General features: G+C 37.1%; 2 protein-coding genes and 1 pseudogene across 5 annotated transcripts; 1 reads left to right on the top strand and 2 right to left on the bottom strand.

The window, feature by feature from the left end:
• Positions 1–1,080: 1,080 nt before the first annotated feature.
• LOC137739539 (ubiquitin receptor RAD23b) lies at positions 1,081–7,868 on the top strand. The gene is made up of 12 exons (XM_068479143.2): positions 1,081–1,284; positions 1,706–1,867; positions 4,585–4,623; positions 4,718–4,794; positions 4,883–4,921; positions 5,709–5,886; positions 5,957–6,091; positions 6,162–6,227; positions 6,828–6,875; positions 6,964–7,073; positions 7,363–7,450; positions 7,530–7,868. The coding sequence occupies exons 1-12, from the start codon at positions 1,219–1,221 to the stop codon at positions 7,644–7,646; spliced, it is 1,125 nt and encodes a 374-aa protein (XP_068335244.2). The 5' UTR covers positions 1,081–1,218; the 3' UTR covers positions 7,647–7,868.
• Positions 7,869–8,952: 1,084 nt separating this feature from the next.
• LOC148694408 (putative disease resistance protein RGA3) lies at positions 8,953–11,734 on the bottom strand (annotated as a pseudogene).
• Positions 11,735–12,647: 913 nt separating this feature from the next.
• On the bottom strand, positions 12,648–17,094 carry LOC137739131 (uncharacterized). Of its 4 annotated transcripts, none has more exons than XM_068478627.2 (7): positions 16,802–17,094; positions 16,146–16,375; positions 15,590–15,829; positions 14,599–14,710; positions 14,331–14,505; positions 13,495–13,735; positions 12,648–13,144 (listed from the first exon to the last, which is right to left on the bottom strand). In XM_068478627.2, the coding sequence occupies exons 2-7, from the start codon at positions 16,327–16,329 to the stop codon at positions 12,855–12,857; spliced, it is 1,242 nt and encodes a 413-aa protein (XP_068334728.2). In that variant the 5' UTR covers positions 16,330–16,375; positions 16,802–17,094; the 3' UTR covers positions 12,648–12,854. The 4 variants fall into 4 exon arrangements, with proteins under 4 accessions (XP_068334728.2, XP_068334731.2, XP_068334729.2 ...); XM_068478630.2 differs by having other exon boundaries at positions 16,146–16,363; positions 16,802–16,990; XM_068478628.2 differs by having other exon boundaries at positions 16,754–16,969.
• Positions 17,095–18,455: the final 1,361 nt, after the last annotated feature.

The following is an 18,455-nucleotide window of genomic DNA, read 5'->3' as shown; positions in this document are numbered from 1 at the left end:
TTGCCGGAAAATCAAAAAGAGTGGTCGGAACACCGTTGATTTTCGTCGACTTTCGTGGCCTCAAACCGCCACATACCATGGTTAATCAAGGTGGTTCTTGGGTGGGTTTTGTAGAGGGGAATGAGAGCTTCAAGATGGTGGTGGTGGTGTCGAAAAACTCCACCGGAGTTGGCCGGAATCGACCTTGGAAAATTAGGTGGTCGCGAGTGGAAAAACCCACGGGAAAGCTGGGAGTTTTTCTTTTTGGTTTTTTTTTTTTTTTTCTTCTTTCTATTTCTTATTGGGTCTCACCCTCTCCCTCTAATTTAATTGGTTCCTTCCTATTTGTGCCTAAAATCAGATTGGCCACTTTCCCACAAGGTGGGAATTCAAATAATTTATAACTAAACTTTAAATAGTCATTTTCAAACGTCCATAATTATACCGTTATAATCCGGACTTGCAAATGGCTTTCGCCTATGCGTTCACATCTACGAGTACTACGAGAATATGTTAAAAGAATAAGTCATTCGTCTCTCTAGACGATGGTCAACATAAGTCAAAATCTTTGCCTCTATGACATTTTCGTAAATTCACGCTTTTAAAATAACATAAAAACGTAAAATTTGGAACGAGTTGTCACATATGGTCCTTTTCGTTAACTCTGTTAAAACTTCTGTCAAAATGAGTCAGGTGCCATGCACGTGAGGTCGAATCAAAGGGCAAATATAGAAAACTAAATGAAAAAATTGTAGCAATGGTCCCTCAACTTTAACCCAATTAGAGAAATGGTCCCTCAACTTTTATCCAATTGTAGCAATGGTCATTCCAACATGCGTCATTTTGACGGAATTCTAATGGAGTTGACGAAAATGACCATAGATGCACGTCCTGATGGGTTAAGGGACCAATGATCATGAATTTTTAATTGAATGATCATTGCTCCAATTGAGCTAAAGTTAAGATACAATTGCTACAATTTTCTTTTATTTTAATTAAATTAGTTGCTTGACCTAAAAAATAAAAAAATATCTGTAAAAAGTCACGTGCGCCACTCGTGCATTCCAGTATTTATTACGGAGGAGATGAAAAGCGGACACGGTACACTACTCGTTCCCTGCACGCGGTTGCCTTCTCTTTAAAGGCTTCGGCCTTCGCTTTTCTAGGGGTTTTTTTTCCTCACTCTCTCTCCCGAGCCAGTCGAGACGCTGTCGTTTCTGGACTTGCCAATCTGCTGAGATGAAGCTCACTGTAAAGACCCTTAAAGGCAGCCATTTCGAAATTAGGGTTCAGCCCACTGACGCCGTGAGCATCTTTCTTTTTGTCCTTTTTTACTTTTTATTTGAATTTTGAATTTTCTGCTTCTATTCAGTCTGTTTGGCTGGTAAGAAAATAAGGAAAGAAAATCATGAGAAAATTTGAGATTTTGTAACTTTTTTCGTATCTTATTGCTTGCACAATGTCAATCCAGTGGAATATGTTTTATTCCTTTCCGCTTTTGGGAACCACACTCCACACCAATGGAGTAAATGTTGTTAAGTTTGCTTATATATTTGTATATATCCAAATTTGAATTTTGTTTATATGCCCGTTTATTCGCATATCACGTGAGCATAATTGCAGACAAGAATGGCTATAACCTGTAGTGGAAGGTGGTGTATGTAGGAGAAGCTTGATATTGAAATTAAATATATGCATAATGTACTTATGTTAATGTGAATATAAGGTTATGGCTGTGAAGAAGAACATTGAGGATGTACAAGGAAAAGATAATTACCCATGTGGACAGCAGTTACTGATTCATAATGGGAAGGTCTTGAAAGACGAAACTACATTGGCTGACAATAAGGTCACTGAAGACGGTTTTCTTGTTGTCATGCTTAGCAAGGTATTTCTCTCTTAAATCATAGGCAATGTGCTAATTATATTCAAAGTAACTCTTATTCTGATACGGCAACCGATTTTTGTTGATTGATTTCTTCATCAATTGTAGGATTTTATTTAGTAAAGAAGTTTATTATTAGGGGTATTTGGCAAATTCCAGTCATAGAATCGGTAATAATATATATTTTACTAGGCTTGAGTCTGACAGATGTGTTTTGTCTGATCTTGATTACCATTACTTTCCATCCTTCGAAACTGTAAGTTGTTCAGAAACACAGAATTGGTAATGCCATACTATTCTACTAAAAGCTTGTATATACTATAATTTAGTGCGCGACTTTAGTACTGTGCCTCTTGGCATGCACTCATGCGCGTGTCAACTGGCTCTTTTTTATATTGAATATCTATATAGAAGGGAATAAATAATGACCTGTGAAAGCAAATCAAAAGAAAGGTTGGGTTAGCTCAACCGGCCACATGGAAAAATTACTTGGATTTCGCATGTTCATTTAATTTTTCAGTTTAAACAATTACCTTTTTGCTGTTTATCCTTCTTTAATTAAGTTGTCGTCTTTTAGATATGGAATTAACAAGGGGCATTGTTGATATTTTGTATGCTTAGGATATTAGAGTGATTAATTATGGTTAAACATTAATATCAAATGAGTAATTAGTAAATCTGGCAATACACGCATGTTTCCACACCTCTAATTCTGGAAGATGAAAAGCTTCATTAGTTTGGATTGTTTGTGATTTAATCAAATTAATTAGTCTAACAATGCTTAAGATATGTTTGTGATTATTCTGGCATCTAAAGTACCATGATGGCATTTGTGAGTAATATCTCAAGGTAATTGTCATGATATGGACTGCATGATTACAACGTTTATAACTAGTGGAGCTTCCATGCATGTGCCTAACAAAGATATATATATATATATTTTTTTTTTTTTTTGCTTTTCTTCTGACTAAGGTGCATGAATCAATCCAAGAGGGTTAAGCCCTTTTCTTAACTGAATAAAATGATGTAATCGACAAAAAAATATATAATCTTTTAACTTCTGCGGGTATGTCTGTGAGTGTGAGAGGAGAGAAGGGGTCCAAGAGAAGAAAAGTAGCAGGAAAATATTAAAAATGAAATTAGGTAAGGAAGAGAGGACCCTTTTAAACTAAGTCATAGTTGATATCAGTGATGCAAATCTTTTGGGTGGTTCGGATGTAGAGGAATGGAAGAACCTCTGAGGGGAGCAAGGGATGAGGAGATGGTTCTTCTGTGGGATGAATTTATTTTTGGCTTCCTTTATGGTATTTGCATTTTCAAAACTTAGGAATAGTTATTTTCGGGCTATATTGCATGCTGCAGTATTTTGTTGGTCTGCTGCCATGTATCTTTGTTTGTTAGTTGAGTTTGCTGTCTTTGTTGAATTGTTTAGCTAGCATCTTCTTACTAGACCATTGGACAACTTGTTCCCTACATTCATAGGGATTTGACATGAAAACGGAGTGCCTGCTGTCGACTACTTGATGCCCTCCCCTTCCTCCTTTGTCCGGGCTTAGGACTAGTAGCATAAGATAAACTTAAACACGCGGAGTTTTTTTTTTTTTATTTTTATTTTTTATTTTTTATTTTCTTTTTGAGCACAAAGATATATTTTACACTAAGGGGAGGGGGAGTTCGGCTAAGCCACACAATGGGCAACTTAATTTGGTCTCGAATTCGCCATCCACGAGATTCGGACCGAAGACCTCTCACTTACAAGTGAAGAGGAATACCACCATATCGTAGTACTGAGTGGCTACACAGGCGGAGTTAACACCATAATTAGTAGAACTATTATTAAAAGAGACTGTGTTTAGTATTAGAGGGGTAGAGTTATTATTAACACCATAATTAGTAGAATATGGGACAGGAAAAATACTAATAATTTACGTACATATGCTTTTTGAATATTTCAAAATTTGATTTAAAACATGTGAAAAAAAAACGTGTAGGGCATGTGAATACACCTATATGATTAAAAAAAAGTATGTAAAAATATGCATGTACTTTTATAATATATTTGATTTTTATGAAAACTGTATAATCAGAAATGTATGGAGATGGAACATTACATGTATATTATGTGCAAACTTTCTGACTACTGTTAAACTGTTGGAGGTTGCCTATATCTTTATCTTATGTTACAAACTTGGGAAACATTCGTTGAAGAAAGATGCCTATTTTCAGCTGTTATGATTGGTGAAAACAAGGTCAACTAAACACCAATGAAGAAAGGATGCCTAAGTATACTTACAGTTTATTCTATTACAGTGTATTAGTTATAATCCTAATTAAATTTTTGTGAATGTACTATATATTATTATTGGTGGTTTTTGAAACATAAGGTTGCATAAGGCTGCACAAGTAATGGAACTATCACATGTCTGTTCCAAAGATATAAGTTCTCATCTCCCTGTACTTTGCTAATCGGATTGGTTCACGTTATGACATGCTGGGTTTTGTCTTAACTATGACGAGTCTTCTGTGAATTGTTCTTGCGTAGTTGTGGAAGTTTAAATGCCAGCACATGTTTGCTTTTCAGATAATCATTCTATTATGAACATTAACCAAGATTGGCGGTGACTTTAGAAACATGTTTTATTGTGTGCTTTCTCTGCAATGTGCATATACTCTTGTTCCTACCATTCATTCTAAATTTTTCTTTCTGGCAATTTTCACAGAGTAAAACGTCAGGCTTAGCAGGGTCTTCTTCTGGTCAGGTATTATTCTTGATATTAGTTGCTAGGCATTTGTTAATTTATTTTTGGGTATATTATTCATGTATAGGCTAAATGCTGTATCTCTGTGTTACAGCTTGCCTCTACAAATCCTTCTACAACTCCACCAACCACAGATTCTACAACCAGAACTGAAGCTCCCATACAAGCACCGTGAGTTAACAACTACATCACGGGCAACCTTTTAAACCTGTGTTCATATTAAATTAGATTCATACTTTTACTTTTTGTGCTGCGGCAGACCCTTACAGAGTACCACATCTGCTCCTGACACTGCTAGGTATTGTTCTTCCTCCTGATGTTATATTTGACAGTACGTACAAACAACTTGTATGTGTAAATGGTTAAAATTTGAATTACCTTAGATTGTTGCATATGATGCTTGCATTAAGTTGCAGCTGTTACTAAGGATTGAAGTACATCAATTAAAGTGAACTTTATCAAGCATCTTTTGATGGAAATCCTTTGTTTGAGTTAAAAGGCTCATCTTTTGACACTCCTACTCATGTGGATAACTAGAGTCATCTCGTTGTCTTTCCTCTTGTAGCCTTCATTGTTTTGTTCTTATGATTTTCGCCTTGTGTTACTTGTATAGCTGCTGGAACCTTTTATTTAAGTTTATCTATGAGAAGAGAGTATGTGTAGTCCTTGTGTTACTTTTGAACAAGGCAGTGTGGAATGGTGGTGTGTCCTATTCACATATAATTAGAAATTAAGGTTGAATTTGGCGGCCAACTGTTAATACAACACATGAACCTTAAAGTCAAGTTCTTGAGCTGAGCTTAGTGTGTTACCATGCTGTCTGTTAATGTTTACCTATCTCTTGAACACGCGCACTTAGATAGATTTTGTTAAGAATTAGTATAGGCCACTATAAGTTAAATTGTGAATTAGGGCTTAGTGGAACTATCCTTGTTGGCACATTGGCTGCTTCAAGAAACTGCTTTCATTGTCCGCTTTTCATTTTTCAATTTGACTTAGAATAACAGAGTTGGGTTCCTCTTGCCATAGTTGATTACTTTTACTAGTATAACATAATGATCTTAAGTCCTCTGTTACAACTGCAGTGCGCATAGTGATACCTATGGTCAAGCTGCTTCAACTTTAGTTGCTGGCACTAATCTTGACCAGACTATTCAACAAATAATGGATATGGGAGGTGGCAACTGGGACAGAGAAACAGTTACACGTGCCCTACGAGCAGCTTATAACAATCCAGAGCGAGCAGTGGACTACTTGTACTCTGTATGTCTATTCTTAAACTTGTTGCTGTGATGTTGATCCATTGTGTAGCTGCTGACATACTGTTCTTCAGAGTATTCCAGAAACAACAGAAGTTGCAGTTCCTGTAGGAAATTTCCCTGCAAGTCAGGCAACTGAGACAGAGGCAGCCAATGCTGCTCCTGTCTCTGGAGCACCTAACTCTGCTCCTTTGAATATGTTTCCTCAGGTAAAACTCAGGCTTGTTGGATGTTTTTGTGCATTTATTGAGGCATTGTATCTGAACTGGAATCCTCCAGGAAACACTCTCTGGTGCTGGCGCTGGGGCACTTGGATCCCTCGACTTTCTTAGGAATAATCGGCAGGTAAACTTGTTGTCATGATATATCCAAGCTATGGTGTACATTTTGTATATTATAAACAATCACATAAACTTGATTGAACTTGTTGACAATTTTATTATTTGACCATGTTAACAATTGGCCTATATGTCTAATTTAGTCTTGCAGTATCAATTTTGTCAGTCTCTCCTTTCGGTTTATGTTTGGTATCATAAACATAAATAAAAACACAAGGTTGAGGTGGACATTTTTGAAACCTCTGGATTAAATTTGACGTGTATGGAGAACCAAAAATACCATTCTTAAGATTTGGAAATTTTTCTACGATACTGTGTATTTTGGTTCTTATGTAAACGTGCAGATAGGGTAGGTGGGGCATGTAGTGAGGGGATGGTAGATAATTGTAAATTGATCCTATCTCTTTCTTTATTTTCTTATTTATTCTTGTATTTTCAAAGAAGTGGAGGACATTAATCCTCTGTTGCAAGCAATGTTTGGCTAAGCTATGTCATCTTAATGGTTTATATATATTCCCAATGCATCAAGTTGTACTCAGTTTGTTTGCCTTATTCACTTGTCAGTGCTGAAAGGTTTGTTTTTACATTTTTCTTGTTTCCATCATAGTTCCAAGCACTGCGCTCAATGGTGCAAGCAAATCCACAAATTTTGCAGGTCTGCATTTGCTTTGCGTCTTTGACATTAAATATTGTGATGGTTTCTTATAAATGTGTTAAATAGTTTCATGCTGCTTTTGTTACAGCCCATGCTGCAAGAGCTTGGAAAGCAAAACCCCCAGCTTTTAAGATTAATTCAGGAGCACCATACTGAGTTCCTTCAGTTAATAAATGAACCTCTTGAGGGTTCTGAAGGGTGAGTGTTGAAAGATATGAATTTGGTACATTGTAGTCATAGACGGGGCCCGATAAAGTCTTTCTAGTTACATAATTGCTTGCTCATCAAGTACTTTTTCTCCACCCACTTATCTTCTGAGGCTCTGAGCCATCCCTTGGGCTCTCTTCAGGGCTTGTTCAAGCTAACCGTATCTTCACTGGTTTATGTTTCTAATAAGATATGATTGCCTTTTCAAACCCTGCATTGAATTTATAGAACTTGTCAAAATCATGATTTGTCTTTTTTATAAAATTGCTCCGTCTTCCAGTGACATATTTGATCAGCCTGACGGTCCTGACGAAGATATGCCTCATGCCATCAACGTAACCCCTGCCGAGCAGGAGGCTATTGAACGTGTATGTATTCTCTCTGTTCCTGACAACTGCTACATAATATTTTTGAATGTGCTGATTAGTTCAGCATTCTCTATTACAGCTTGAGGCAATGGGATTTGACAGAGCGTTGGTCATTGAGGCTTTTCTGGCGTGCGATCGCAACGAGGAATTGGCAGCCAATTACCTATTGGAGAATGCTGGAGATTACGAGGATTGAATGATTGCCCTAAACACCCGGTTAAACTTTAACCCATTGGATTCAAATTGAATTTTTAAGTGTAACATTCTTTGCTCACTCCAGTTTTCTTTGGATGTGTTTTTGGCAAATGATATCTCATGGCATCCGATTTTCGGTATCGTAGTCGATGGCAACTGAAATTTATTTGTAATTTTTCAGTTTTGTCTAAGGTCTCCTAATATGATTTCGTGTTGACACCAACTCACGTACCATCCGTCTCGCCTGTGTTTTATTTTTTTGGTTCTACTTCCAAGGGAACGCAATGGTGGGTTAGGTCTGGTGTGGCGATTTTGGTGGCGTTACTTGGTTGGGGCTATTTTCTTGTTATGAGTTGGTTAGTTTTGTGACGTCACTGAACTCAATGCGAAGTTGATTTTCGTAGGACATGTACCCTTGTGGCAGCTAGCGAGGTGGTAGCAATGGCGACGACCTTCTGCTTTAATACAAACGTATTGGTGGAACTACACTCAACGGTGCAATAAAAGTTGATTGATTTCAATAACATAGGCTATATCAACAAATTATGAAGGAATCTGTAGGTCACTTCAACCTATTGGATAAATACACTGTATTTGAAAGTATATTGATAATATTACACAAGTAGAAGCAAAGTTTTCTTGAGAAAATACTTAACCCACGACGACATGCTGCAATTGCATTCATCTCCAATACAATGCTGCTGCATCCTCCTCCTTGTAGTCCATCCTATATCAACGAATTAATGCAAAGGCACCATAAATTATCAATTTCCATGAATATTGATTATCTATTTCAACGTGTAATTATTTAATTTTTCTTTAATGGTGAGTGGCATAAAAAATGAACGGTTGAGATTGAAAATAAAACATTTAACAACTAAAATACCCGTAACACTGAGTGCTATGTAGCATTGAGGCCACACCCTTACCCTGTCTTGTGCAATGGGGAGAGAGAGAGAGAGAGAGAGAGAGAGAGAGAGAGAGAGAGAGAGAGACTGTATATTATGCATGGGAAGGAAGGATTGAAGAAATACCTTGTCAGTTTTCATACAAGATTATCGACTGAAGATTACCGGAGATGGATCACACTAGACATTGATTGATGAGAGATGGTGGTCGGAGATGATACCTAGCGATTCATAACAACATACAAGTGAAAACACAAGTTTTCCATACAATTATATTAGAAAAACCAATATCCGTTAGCGTCAGATAAACAAGAGCTTAATTACCATAAGAGAAGAGCTGGATACTCGACTAGTTCCCGAGCTAGAACCTCAGTTCATTAACACGTTCAGGAACGAAGATTATCCATTCCATAGAACGAAACTTGTCCTCCAAATTCTGTTTGGTGACTTGTGCAGGAAGTCAGGCCACCCTCTTAGCTTAGGGCATCCAATTAGGTCTAGCCAAGAAAGGCGGGGCATTATTTTAATTTGAGAATCCTCTTGTGTGCAACTCCTTCCCACTCTTCCCAATCCCACATGCAACAGAGGCTGAGTTGTTTCAGTTTCGGGAATGAAACAAATGACGACGATGATGGCGATGAAGCTTGCGTTTCTAGTTGGTCTATTCCCAAAAACTCAGCCCCCACCTTTTTCACACTGGACAACCATTGTATAGACAGCCATTCAAGAGATGGCAATTTCCTTAAAGGAGGCAAAAACTCGCATTCCGGGCAAAAGTAAAGACCAAGCCTCCTTGTGCAAGGACATCAACCAATCAGGAGACACGGCGACACCATTATAACCCTGGATGATTAAAGTACTTACATTTGGATTTGGTTGTAAGGCATTCAGTGTTCCTTCATCGTTGCTTCCCCTTGGTGATTCCAGAGGATCACATTCACAATTGAAACCTAGTTCCAAACGAGCGACGTGTTTCTTATTCACCAATAGTGCTTTCTTGGCATCATTCGCTGCCTTCTGAGACAAGTGTATAATGGAAAGACGCCCTTCAAGCTGGTACAAGTTTTTCGGATCTTCTAACTTGAATCCTTCATTGTCGCCATTACAAATGGCATGAAACTGGTCTAGTGTTCGCAAACTTACTAATCTCCCAATCCCTTTTGGCCTTAGAAGATGAGAGTTCTCCACATGAAGATGCTTTAGCTTCATTAGCTTTCCCATGTCCTTAGGCAACTTTCTGAGATTTTCGCAACCAACAAGTCGCAAGGTTTGCAAATGGTATATATCACACATGGTATCTAGTAATTCCACCAAACTCCAATTATGTGATAAATCAAGATACCTCAAATGTATCAATCCACCTATCTCCTTTGGAACTTCGGTTAAGCTACCACTCAAATTTAATGTGCTAAAGCATTTAAGCTGTAAAATTTGCTCTAATGCAATAGTAGAAACCTCTGAGTTAGAGCTTACAAGGGTGCGCAAATTTTTGCAGTGGTTAACATTAGCTGGAAATAGATACCAATCTGCAGATGTTAAGGTTAAATGACAAACCTTATCGTCCAGCAGCTCCATTCTTTCAGCTCCTTCAAATTCCAAAATGAAAGATTCATTCTTTGTCAGATAATGCAAAAAGTCATGCACAAGATCATGCATTTTGCATCTTACTATATTTCCATCACAATCTTCCTCAAAATCTTGAAAGAAAGACCGCATTACTAAGTTATCGAAATGCATCTGACCTATTGTCTTCTTTCCTTTGTTTTCTCCCACATTAAAATAATCTTGTGGCACCACAACTCAATCAACTTATCTTTATCGATCACATAATCTTTTGGGAAACAATGACAATATAAAAGACAAAGTTTGGTTGTTGAGGCCAAGTCATAATAACTCAGTAACAATGGTTGGAAAACTTGTTGCTCAACCTCTTCTAATTCCCATATCTTGCTTTAAAAACATCTTCCCATTCACTAATTGTTTTCTTATACCGCATAAGACTACCTAAAGTCTTTGCAGCAAGCGGGAAACCCTCACACTTCTTTACGATTTTCTTGCCAATATTTTTCAAACTTTCCAGTCTCGTTTCTCTCCTTGCCAAAGAATGCAATGTGAAAGAACAATGACCTACTGACTTCTTCGCTCAACTCCTTCAGATGGATGACATGAGTGGCTGACCCTATGATAGCAGCAACCTGTTCTTTTCGCGTGGTAACCACTGTTCTACTGCCTAATGCACCAAGCTGTAAAGAATGCATCAATGGCTCCCACTTCCTATAGTCTGCATCCCACACATCATTTAAGACAAGGAGGAACTTCTTGCCCTCAATAGATTTACATATACGTCGCACTAAAGCCTCTAACTCATTGGGAATTGGGGTAGTTGAATTCCCATCTATACCCTCCACGATGGCTTTCGCAACCCTGACCTGTTTGAAAGGCTCCGAGACACAAACCCATATTCTCTTCCCAAAATAAGCCTTTACCATTTCATCACTAAAAGCTAGTTGGGCAAAAGTTGTCTTTCCAATCCCTCCCATTCCTACAATAGGGATGACAAGGGGTCCCCTCCTTTCTTGACTATTCTCGCTCAGCAACATGCTCACTAAAATGTTCTTTTCGTTGTCTCGGCCAAACGTCCCAAATTTGTCGACAATGGAAGAACTTTTCAGTCGTTCAAGTTGTTCGAACGTCTCTCTTTGCCTATTGAAAGTTATAACTTTGTCTTTCATTACTAATCGATGTTAACCTCTCGTTCAAGTCTCTTATCTTTACAGCAATCTCACGGCGAGAAATAATCTGATATTTGACTTGGCCAAAACAAATGCAAAGAGAGGGAAGGGGGAAACATGCCTTCTTTTTCTTAGTAAGATCAATAGAGATTTCACCTTCTTTTTCTTCTTTCTCAAATTTTTGCTTTAGTATCTCAGTGCTCCACTCATCCAACACATCGTCCATCTCACACAATACTTCCTTCACATCATTCAGCCAACGTCTCACATTGGCCTCCTTCACTTGTCTCTCCTCTGCGTCTTGAAGCACATCTTGAATAGCTCCGAGATTGCAAGTGAGACTTGCAACTTCGTTATTGACATTCGTAAAAAGCCTCACCTCTTGTTCCACCTGCTGAAGAATGACAGAACAACTGTTCTACCAGAAAGGAAACGAATGCTTCAGCCATTGATTTTAGGGTTTAGGGTTTGTTGAGGTTTGAAATATATCTACAGTTGAAGAGGGAGAAAACAGTTGTATAGGCAATGCAAATGACACAATTAGGGAAGATGATATTTGTAGTGCTAGAGCTATTCCCCACAACCAGCTTTATATGATGAGAATGAAGAATACTTGTAATGCAGATAAAGAATACTACACATGCGGTTAGCCATTACCAAGGAAAGGATTTTCCAAAAGATGGGAAGAATTATTCTCTTCTTGTTTGTTAGCTTTATTCCTTCCTTGCAATGCAAAGAGTTTGTGACTCGGTTGGTTAAGAGCATTTACCCTGCATCTGAGGTCCTCAGTTCAAATACCCCCTATCTCGCATGTACAAAAATAAAAACTTGATTCCTTGCTTTTATTTTGCCTTTCAACTTCTTTTAACTTGTTCTCCTCTTCTTTCTCAATTTTCACTTTGAAACCAAAGAATCACTCACGTATACGAATCATCCTCAAGCACATCAACAACTTGAACATCACTAGAGAGGGATGTGCTCCCCGCTCTGCACTCAAGTACAAAACCCTTTCACCGCAGTTTTGATTAGTTTAGAAATATGATATTGCTTGTATAAAAAATGAAAAAAAAAAAAAAGAAAAAAAAAAAAAGAAGCAGTGACTCAATATCTGAAATCATCGTGACCGTTCATTCTTTTGAAAAAGTTTTGTTGTTTGTCCATTTCGTATGTTATTGTTTGATGACCAAATGATCCCTTCAAATAACTTGATGAGTCAATGCAATAATTGTGACACCATTTTGTAACTCATGCAGCAAGAAGCAATCAAATTTAGCGCTTTCTAACATCCTGCGAAAAGGAGGGCATTCGGGTTGTATTCGAACCACATAGATACAGGTGCAGAATATAAAACACACAGGATGGTTTCGGGATATCGAAAGAACACGATTTCAAGCTCAATAACATGTATTTTTTCCGACATGATTTGGTTATTCTAAAAGTCAAACACAAACCATTCTATTCACAGAGTTGATGGTACTTTTAAGTACAATAGAAGTAGCATACACACAATACATATACTTAATACGTCAATGAGCAAACCCTTTTTCTCTCGTTTGGTGGCGTCGGGGTTCAGAAATCCCTCTCGGGGAACAGAATAGGAGCCAAAAGAGACCAGATGTACAGACCTGCAGTTGCCCAACTAGTCACCATCCTCACCCACACAGATGGCCACCCAACATCCACCAACTTCCCGCTCTCCCCAACTGAGGCTGACCACCCTGTCAGAAGCATGGCCGAGTACATACTAGCAAGAGAGAAGATGATGTGGAAAAATGCATATGAATATGACACTGGCTTGGACTTCTCTTTTTCTTCGTGTTCATCAACCTTGTCTAATGGAAGCAGAGGCTTTCCAGCACCTTTGCCCAAAAATAAATAACAAAAGGTGCATCAGTTTTTTGCATAGGAAAACTGGATAGCCTCAGTGCAATCAAACATCAAATAAAATAGTTCAAGAAACAACCTCAACATAACCAACCATTGGAAAGGACAGTTTAACCACATTTTTCTCATATAGTATAGAAAAAAGAAACTGTTATTGGCACTTCAAAATCTCATAGTGCACCCCCAATCTTTCTATATTTAGAGAAAGAAAAATACACTTATGAGGAGTGTATAATGAAATTTTTGGAGTGCCAATAATAGCACCCTACAGAGATTTCACATATTGAAACAAACCAAGAGTTCTAAATGTTCCATAGAGAATTACCTGAGCGAGGAGAACTTGGTGGGGAGAGAAGAGTTGTGGAAGATCCAGCACGAACAGCAGAATAAACCACAGACAGAACAGTGGTTAGCAACCCAAAGGTAAGGGTCCCGGTAGAAACAGCTTTGGAGTGCTTGTGAAGACCATTGCACTCATAGTCCCTAGGTTCACTGGCAAGTGCACTGTAGCAGAGGTACGTGCAGTACATAGATATAACTGACGCGGGCAAAACGCTGCCACTTACCTGTATAACATTAAAATCATAATTAATCACAATACTATTCATAACAAAATTTACTCCACAGTACAAATATGCCAAGCAATATATACTCCTTAAGTTAGCTGGATCTAAGATGGAGAAATGTGTTGCTCTCATCAACATAACCTGGAGAGTGATATTCTTCTGGTTTTGATCCAATTATTATGTTATCTACAGAACATGCTTAAATAAGTGTCAATTTATCATATAATTTCGAGTTTTAAATGCTTTTTTTTTTGCGCAATCTTAAGGAAATAGAATAGGATGTTTCCTCCCGAAAAAAAATAAAATAAAACAACGGTGGATTTTATTGGCTCTGTGCTCTGAAATTCTGGTCAATCACTGAATCTATAACTAGTCTCTCTGCACATAAAGACAGTAACAATAATGCAACGATCTCACAACCTTATACAAGTTTTGTTAGTCATTTTTAATTTTTTTCAGTTGTACATTTGCATGCATGTATCATACAACTGTGGGGGCTGCTTTCTTCTTTTCCTGTTCTTTTCTTGATAACCAATTATCATTGGCTACAATAGTATGACAATAAAAGTAAAAATATGCATATTTACGAACTTACCGAAGGATGCAGTGCCACTATAAGAAACCCGAAGACACACATGAGAGTCATGACAATAAAGAAGGTGTTGAGCCCGCAGTCTTGTCCAGATGGTGTGAACCAATGGAAAAGAAGTCCAGAGAAGACGAATGTTGCCAGATAACAAACAAGAGAAACAACAAAAAGTGCAACATACCTATATATAGCAAGGAAGATACAAGTTAAAATCAGTTAAAGATGTAGAAATGTGAATTTGAATAATAGATACTAAAGAAAATAATACACGAACCAGAACTTCTCATCATATCCAACCCATTTGTCATTCCATCCATGAACAAAATCCAACAAAAGTACAACTTGTACAAGAAGAAAAAATCCTGAGCCAAACTTGGAAATTGTCTCTGCAAACATGATATTTCACCGTCAAATTTAGTCAAACAATTGAAAAGATTTTAATAGTAGGATTAACAGATTAATCCAAATGCTATTGATACTCCATAAAGATCACTCTGCACTCCTCCCTTACAAAAACATAGGAGACAAATTTACTTGAAGGAGTACAGTTCGCCTTCAGATATTATTTTAATCTCAAATAGTGGTCCAATCTTCTCTCAGTTTCCTTGCATAACAGATCATGGCCAAAAAGCTTTTCTTTCACCAGATTATTCTAACAAAATCATGACAATTCTACAGATGCCTTAAAAGCTTGAATGTGCTCTAACCAAGGTACATTTAATTAACCAAAAAATTAAGAGTAATCTTTGATAGAGAACCAAAAAACTAATCATTCCACAGAAATATATGGAACAATTGTGGAGTTATAACTTAATTATTACTCTCTAAGTTCAACCTACGTAAGCCCATAATTAAGTTCTTCAATGTTTAAAGCCATTAGATTTAGCAATCTAACTATTTTTCAAGAGTCAAATTAATACTGAAAACTTAAAACAATGACTACATTCTAACATCAGAATTAAAACTTTAATGTAGGACTAACTGCATTCAATTTAATTATTTAAGCAATGGGTTCAACAGACACTTCTTGTTGGTTCAAAATTTGTGATTGTTAATTGGGGCCAGACTTGGCGCAAAACCGAGAGCAGTGGTGTTCTAGGATTCATACAACCGACCCCGCTTAGGTGGGTAAGGCTTTGTTGTTGTTCATTAGGGCAAGAAACGTCAATTGCATTATATTTCCAGTGCTTGGGACTACTCAAAGAATAAAAAGTGGAAATTTCATTCACTATGAAAACAAAACCCTGATGGTTAGTAGTGTTTACCATAGAAGCTGACAATCTCATTTGGTACGAAAAACATGAAGATCACCAAAAGACACCAGCATATAACTTTCATCATCCATCCACCATGATGCAAACTATCACGGGGATCCTTCTGATTCTTCACACCAACCATCATCACTGATAAAATAGTGAAGAAGAGAAAATTCCCCAAGCTAACACGAAGCACTGCATCTGTTTCGAACCACTCCCTGTTATGTGTCTCATTAAACTGAGAAATCCCTGCATCAACAACCAATATGAGACTAGTGTCACATCCAACCACCATATATGATATACCACTAAACCCAAGAACCAAGTAATTACTAATTTCCTCAAATTCAAAGTTGAATTAAAATTAGCCGATGAAATATAATCATTCTCGTCACCTAGTTGTAGTCAAACTTCCACGGGAAGGTAAGATTCTTCACTCATTGGATGACACTCTATTATGATTTTCTTATAAAGCATTACAATACATTCAAAACAAGTGTACAGAATACAAGTAGATAACATAACACCACAGACTGATATTGGAATGATGGAAGAGATGGCTTACAGGGAATCTTTTCCAGGAGAGGAGCCGCAACCTTGCGGAGAATCCATGAGACGATCAAAGAAAGCGCAAAGAGCCCACAGTATGCAATCCTAGCAGACCGGCGGCTAATACTTGACACCACCGTCCTGCAAGCATCGCAAGCGCAAGCAGCGCAGCATGATGCCAGGCACGAAGCTGCCCACATCTTCTTCTTTCACACTTCACCGCCTATTCAATCTCTAATAATCAAACTAATCAACAAAATCAAAAACTTGTCACACGAAGGTATAAAATTCGATAAAGAAACAACACCCCAGATTAAAATTTTGAACTAAATTCGAAAATTTTAAATAAATATCAGGCCTCGAGCTAATCGTCATTACCATTATCATTAACTTATTAGATTGCAGCTCAATTCAAAAATTGAACAAAGAAAATGAAAGCATGTATGGTTTGAAACTGGAACCCTAACAAGAAAAGAAACAAAATGGGTGTTTTCCAATTAAATTTCGATCAAATTAAGAAAAAGAAACTGATGCAAAAAACCCTAACCATCAAACAAAACACATGATTTAATTGATCAAATACAGATAAGAAAAGCGATGATTCAATGGATCAAAAACCCTAACCAAAAAGCTCTGGCCGTAAAGAATTGCAATCGGGGAGTGAGGGCCTACCTTTGGGAAATTGAACGAGAGCAAAGGGTTAAGAAGGGGATGAATGATTAGAGCGAGCCTACTGAATAATACGGACATAAAAAAAGTAAAGGCTTTGCTTTTGGTTTCCGATTCGAATTATCTGCGGTTTTTATTAGACGGTACCCGTTTTATCTCCACATGTGATGCAACTCTCACTTCAACTATCATACTGCATTTATATTTATCCTAATTATACGTAAGGAAGATTTTAAGTCTGAATCTCGGAAGTAATGAGTTCACAATTATTTTATTTCTCCAACATCTTTGTGTGTGTGTGTGTGTGTAAAGAAGTATAACTTATCAATCTTTAATATTGATATCTTTAGCTCGTAAATATATGAGTAACTTGTATTTTTTGGCTCAGACATTTTGAACTATTTTTTATATATATTTGGTTCAATTCTCGTCAAAGACGAATTTGAACTATATTATTACTAGCCGATTGTGAGGTTAAGTCTACCACCCTCTCCCTTAATGTAGATACTATCGTTTATTCAAAAAGTTTGTTTGGTATGAAGGAATATTTTTGGAGACTTATGTTCACTTTCCTTCTCTGCGTTAACTTGGCTATCTTCTGTTTTAACTTTTTTTTAAGACGGAAATTGAAATTATGTTCCCCTATCTTCTTTTATTTTCTAAAGAAAATTATAAGTGTGAAGACTTAGTCTTCTTTTGGTCTCTAAATAAACTGCAAGTGTGATACTTAACTTACACAGGATCATTTAAAAAAAAAAAAAAAAAATGAAAGGACGTTTATGTTACAATTATCTTGCGTTGCTCCCGAATTTGCTTGATTGACGTAGAATTGGCTACACTTAATGACCTAATTTGTGGCACTCTGATGTTGTAAAGGCGTGTGTTGAAGAATACAAAAATCACATTAAAAAGTTAAAAAACAATTTAATGAATGGTCACAATGTTATAAATAGGCAAAAATGAGAGAGAAGACAGTTGCTAGAGATCGAAGTGGAACGGGAGCAATGTATCACACTGTTCATTTTCTTAACTGTATTAGACAATAAATGCAGGTGAAGAGATGAGAGGGAGATTGGTATTATCACTTTCTATACATTGCATGCTCTTTCTATAGAGCCATTTATGTACAAAAGTCTACAAAAGAAGTTAATGCATGTTGAAAGTCATGCCTTAAAACAGTAATAAAATTTGACAATACATCTATACTACTGTTTTTTGTCTTTCTTACATTTCATCTTTAGTCGAAATATGTAGGCATTCACACAGCCTTTACGACATACAAGATATAAATGCATTTTGTTATGTAACTCCACACCTGAATTTAAAAGTGTTTCAAAGTCCACTTTTTTTTTGGCTAATAAGTCACTTACAAACAAGCGATGGGAGTCCAAGACTTCAAGTTGGGATTTTCCACTAGTTAGCTTCACGGTTGGCCTGTTAAAAAGACGGGTTTTTAGTCTACACGATACAAATATGATGGAAAATGATTTGTTGTCAGGTCTAATTTATACCTAAAACAATCTCTAGATACCTCCTCATTTATTTGGATACCCAACTATGTCACGTAATGGTACAAGCTGAAGGCCAGATTAACAAACGTTGTTGAAGTATCAAAGTTGGGAGTCCACTTTAAAATTTATCCTAAACTTGAGTAGCT

The sequence above is a fragment of the Pyrus communis genome, chromosome 9 (genome assembly GCF_041283825.1).
Source record: "Pyrus communis isolate YQ-2024b chromosome 9, ASM4128382v1, whole genome shotgun sequence".
Classification (NCBI taxonomy): Eukaryota; Viridiplantae; Streptophyta; class Magnoliopsida; order Rosales; family Rosaceae; genus Pyrus; species Pyrus communis.
The sequence above is the reverse complement of the archived record's forward strand: the minus strand, read 5'-3'. Positions and strand labels throughout refer to the sequence as shown.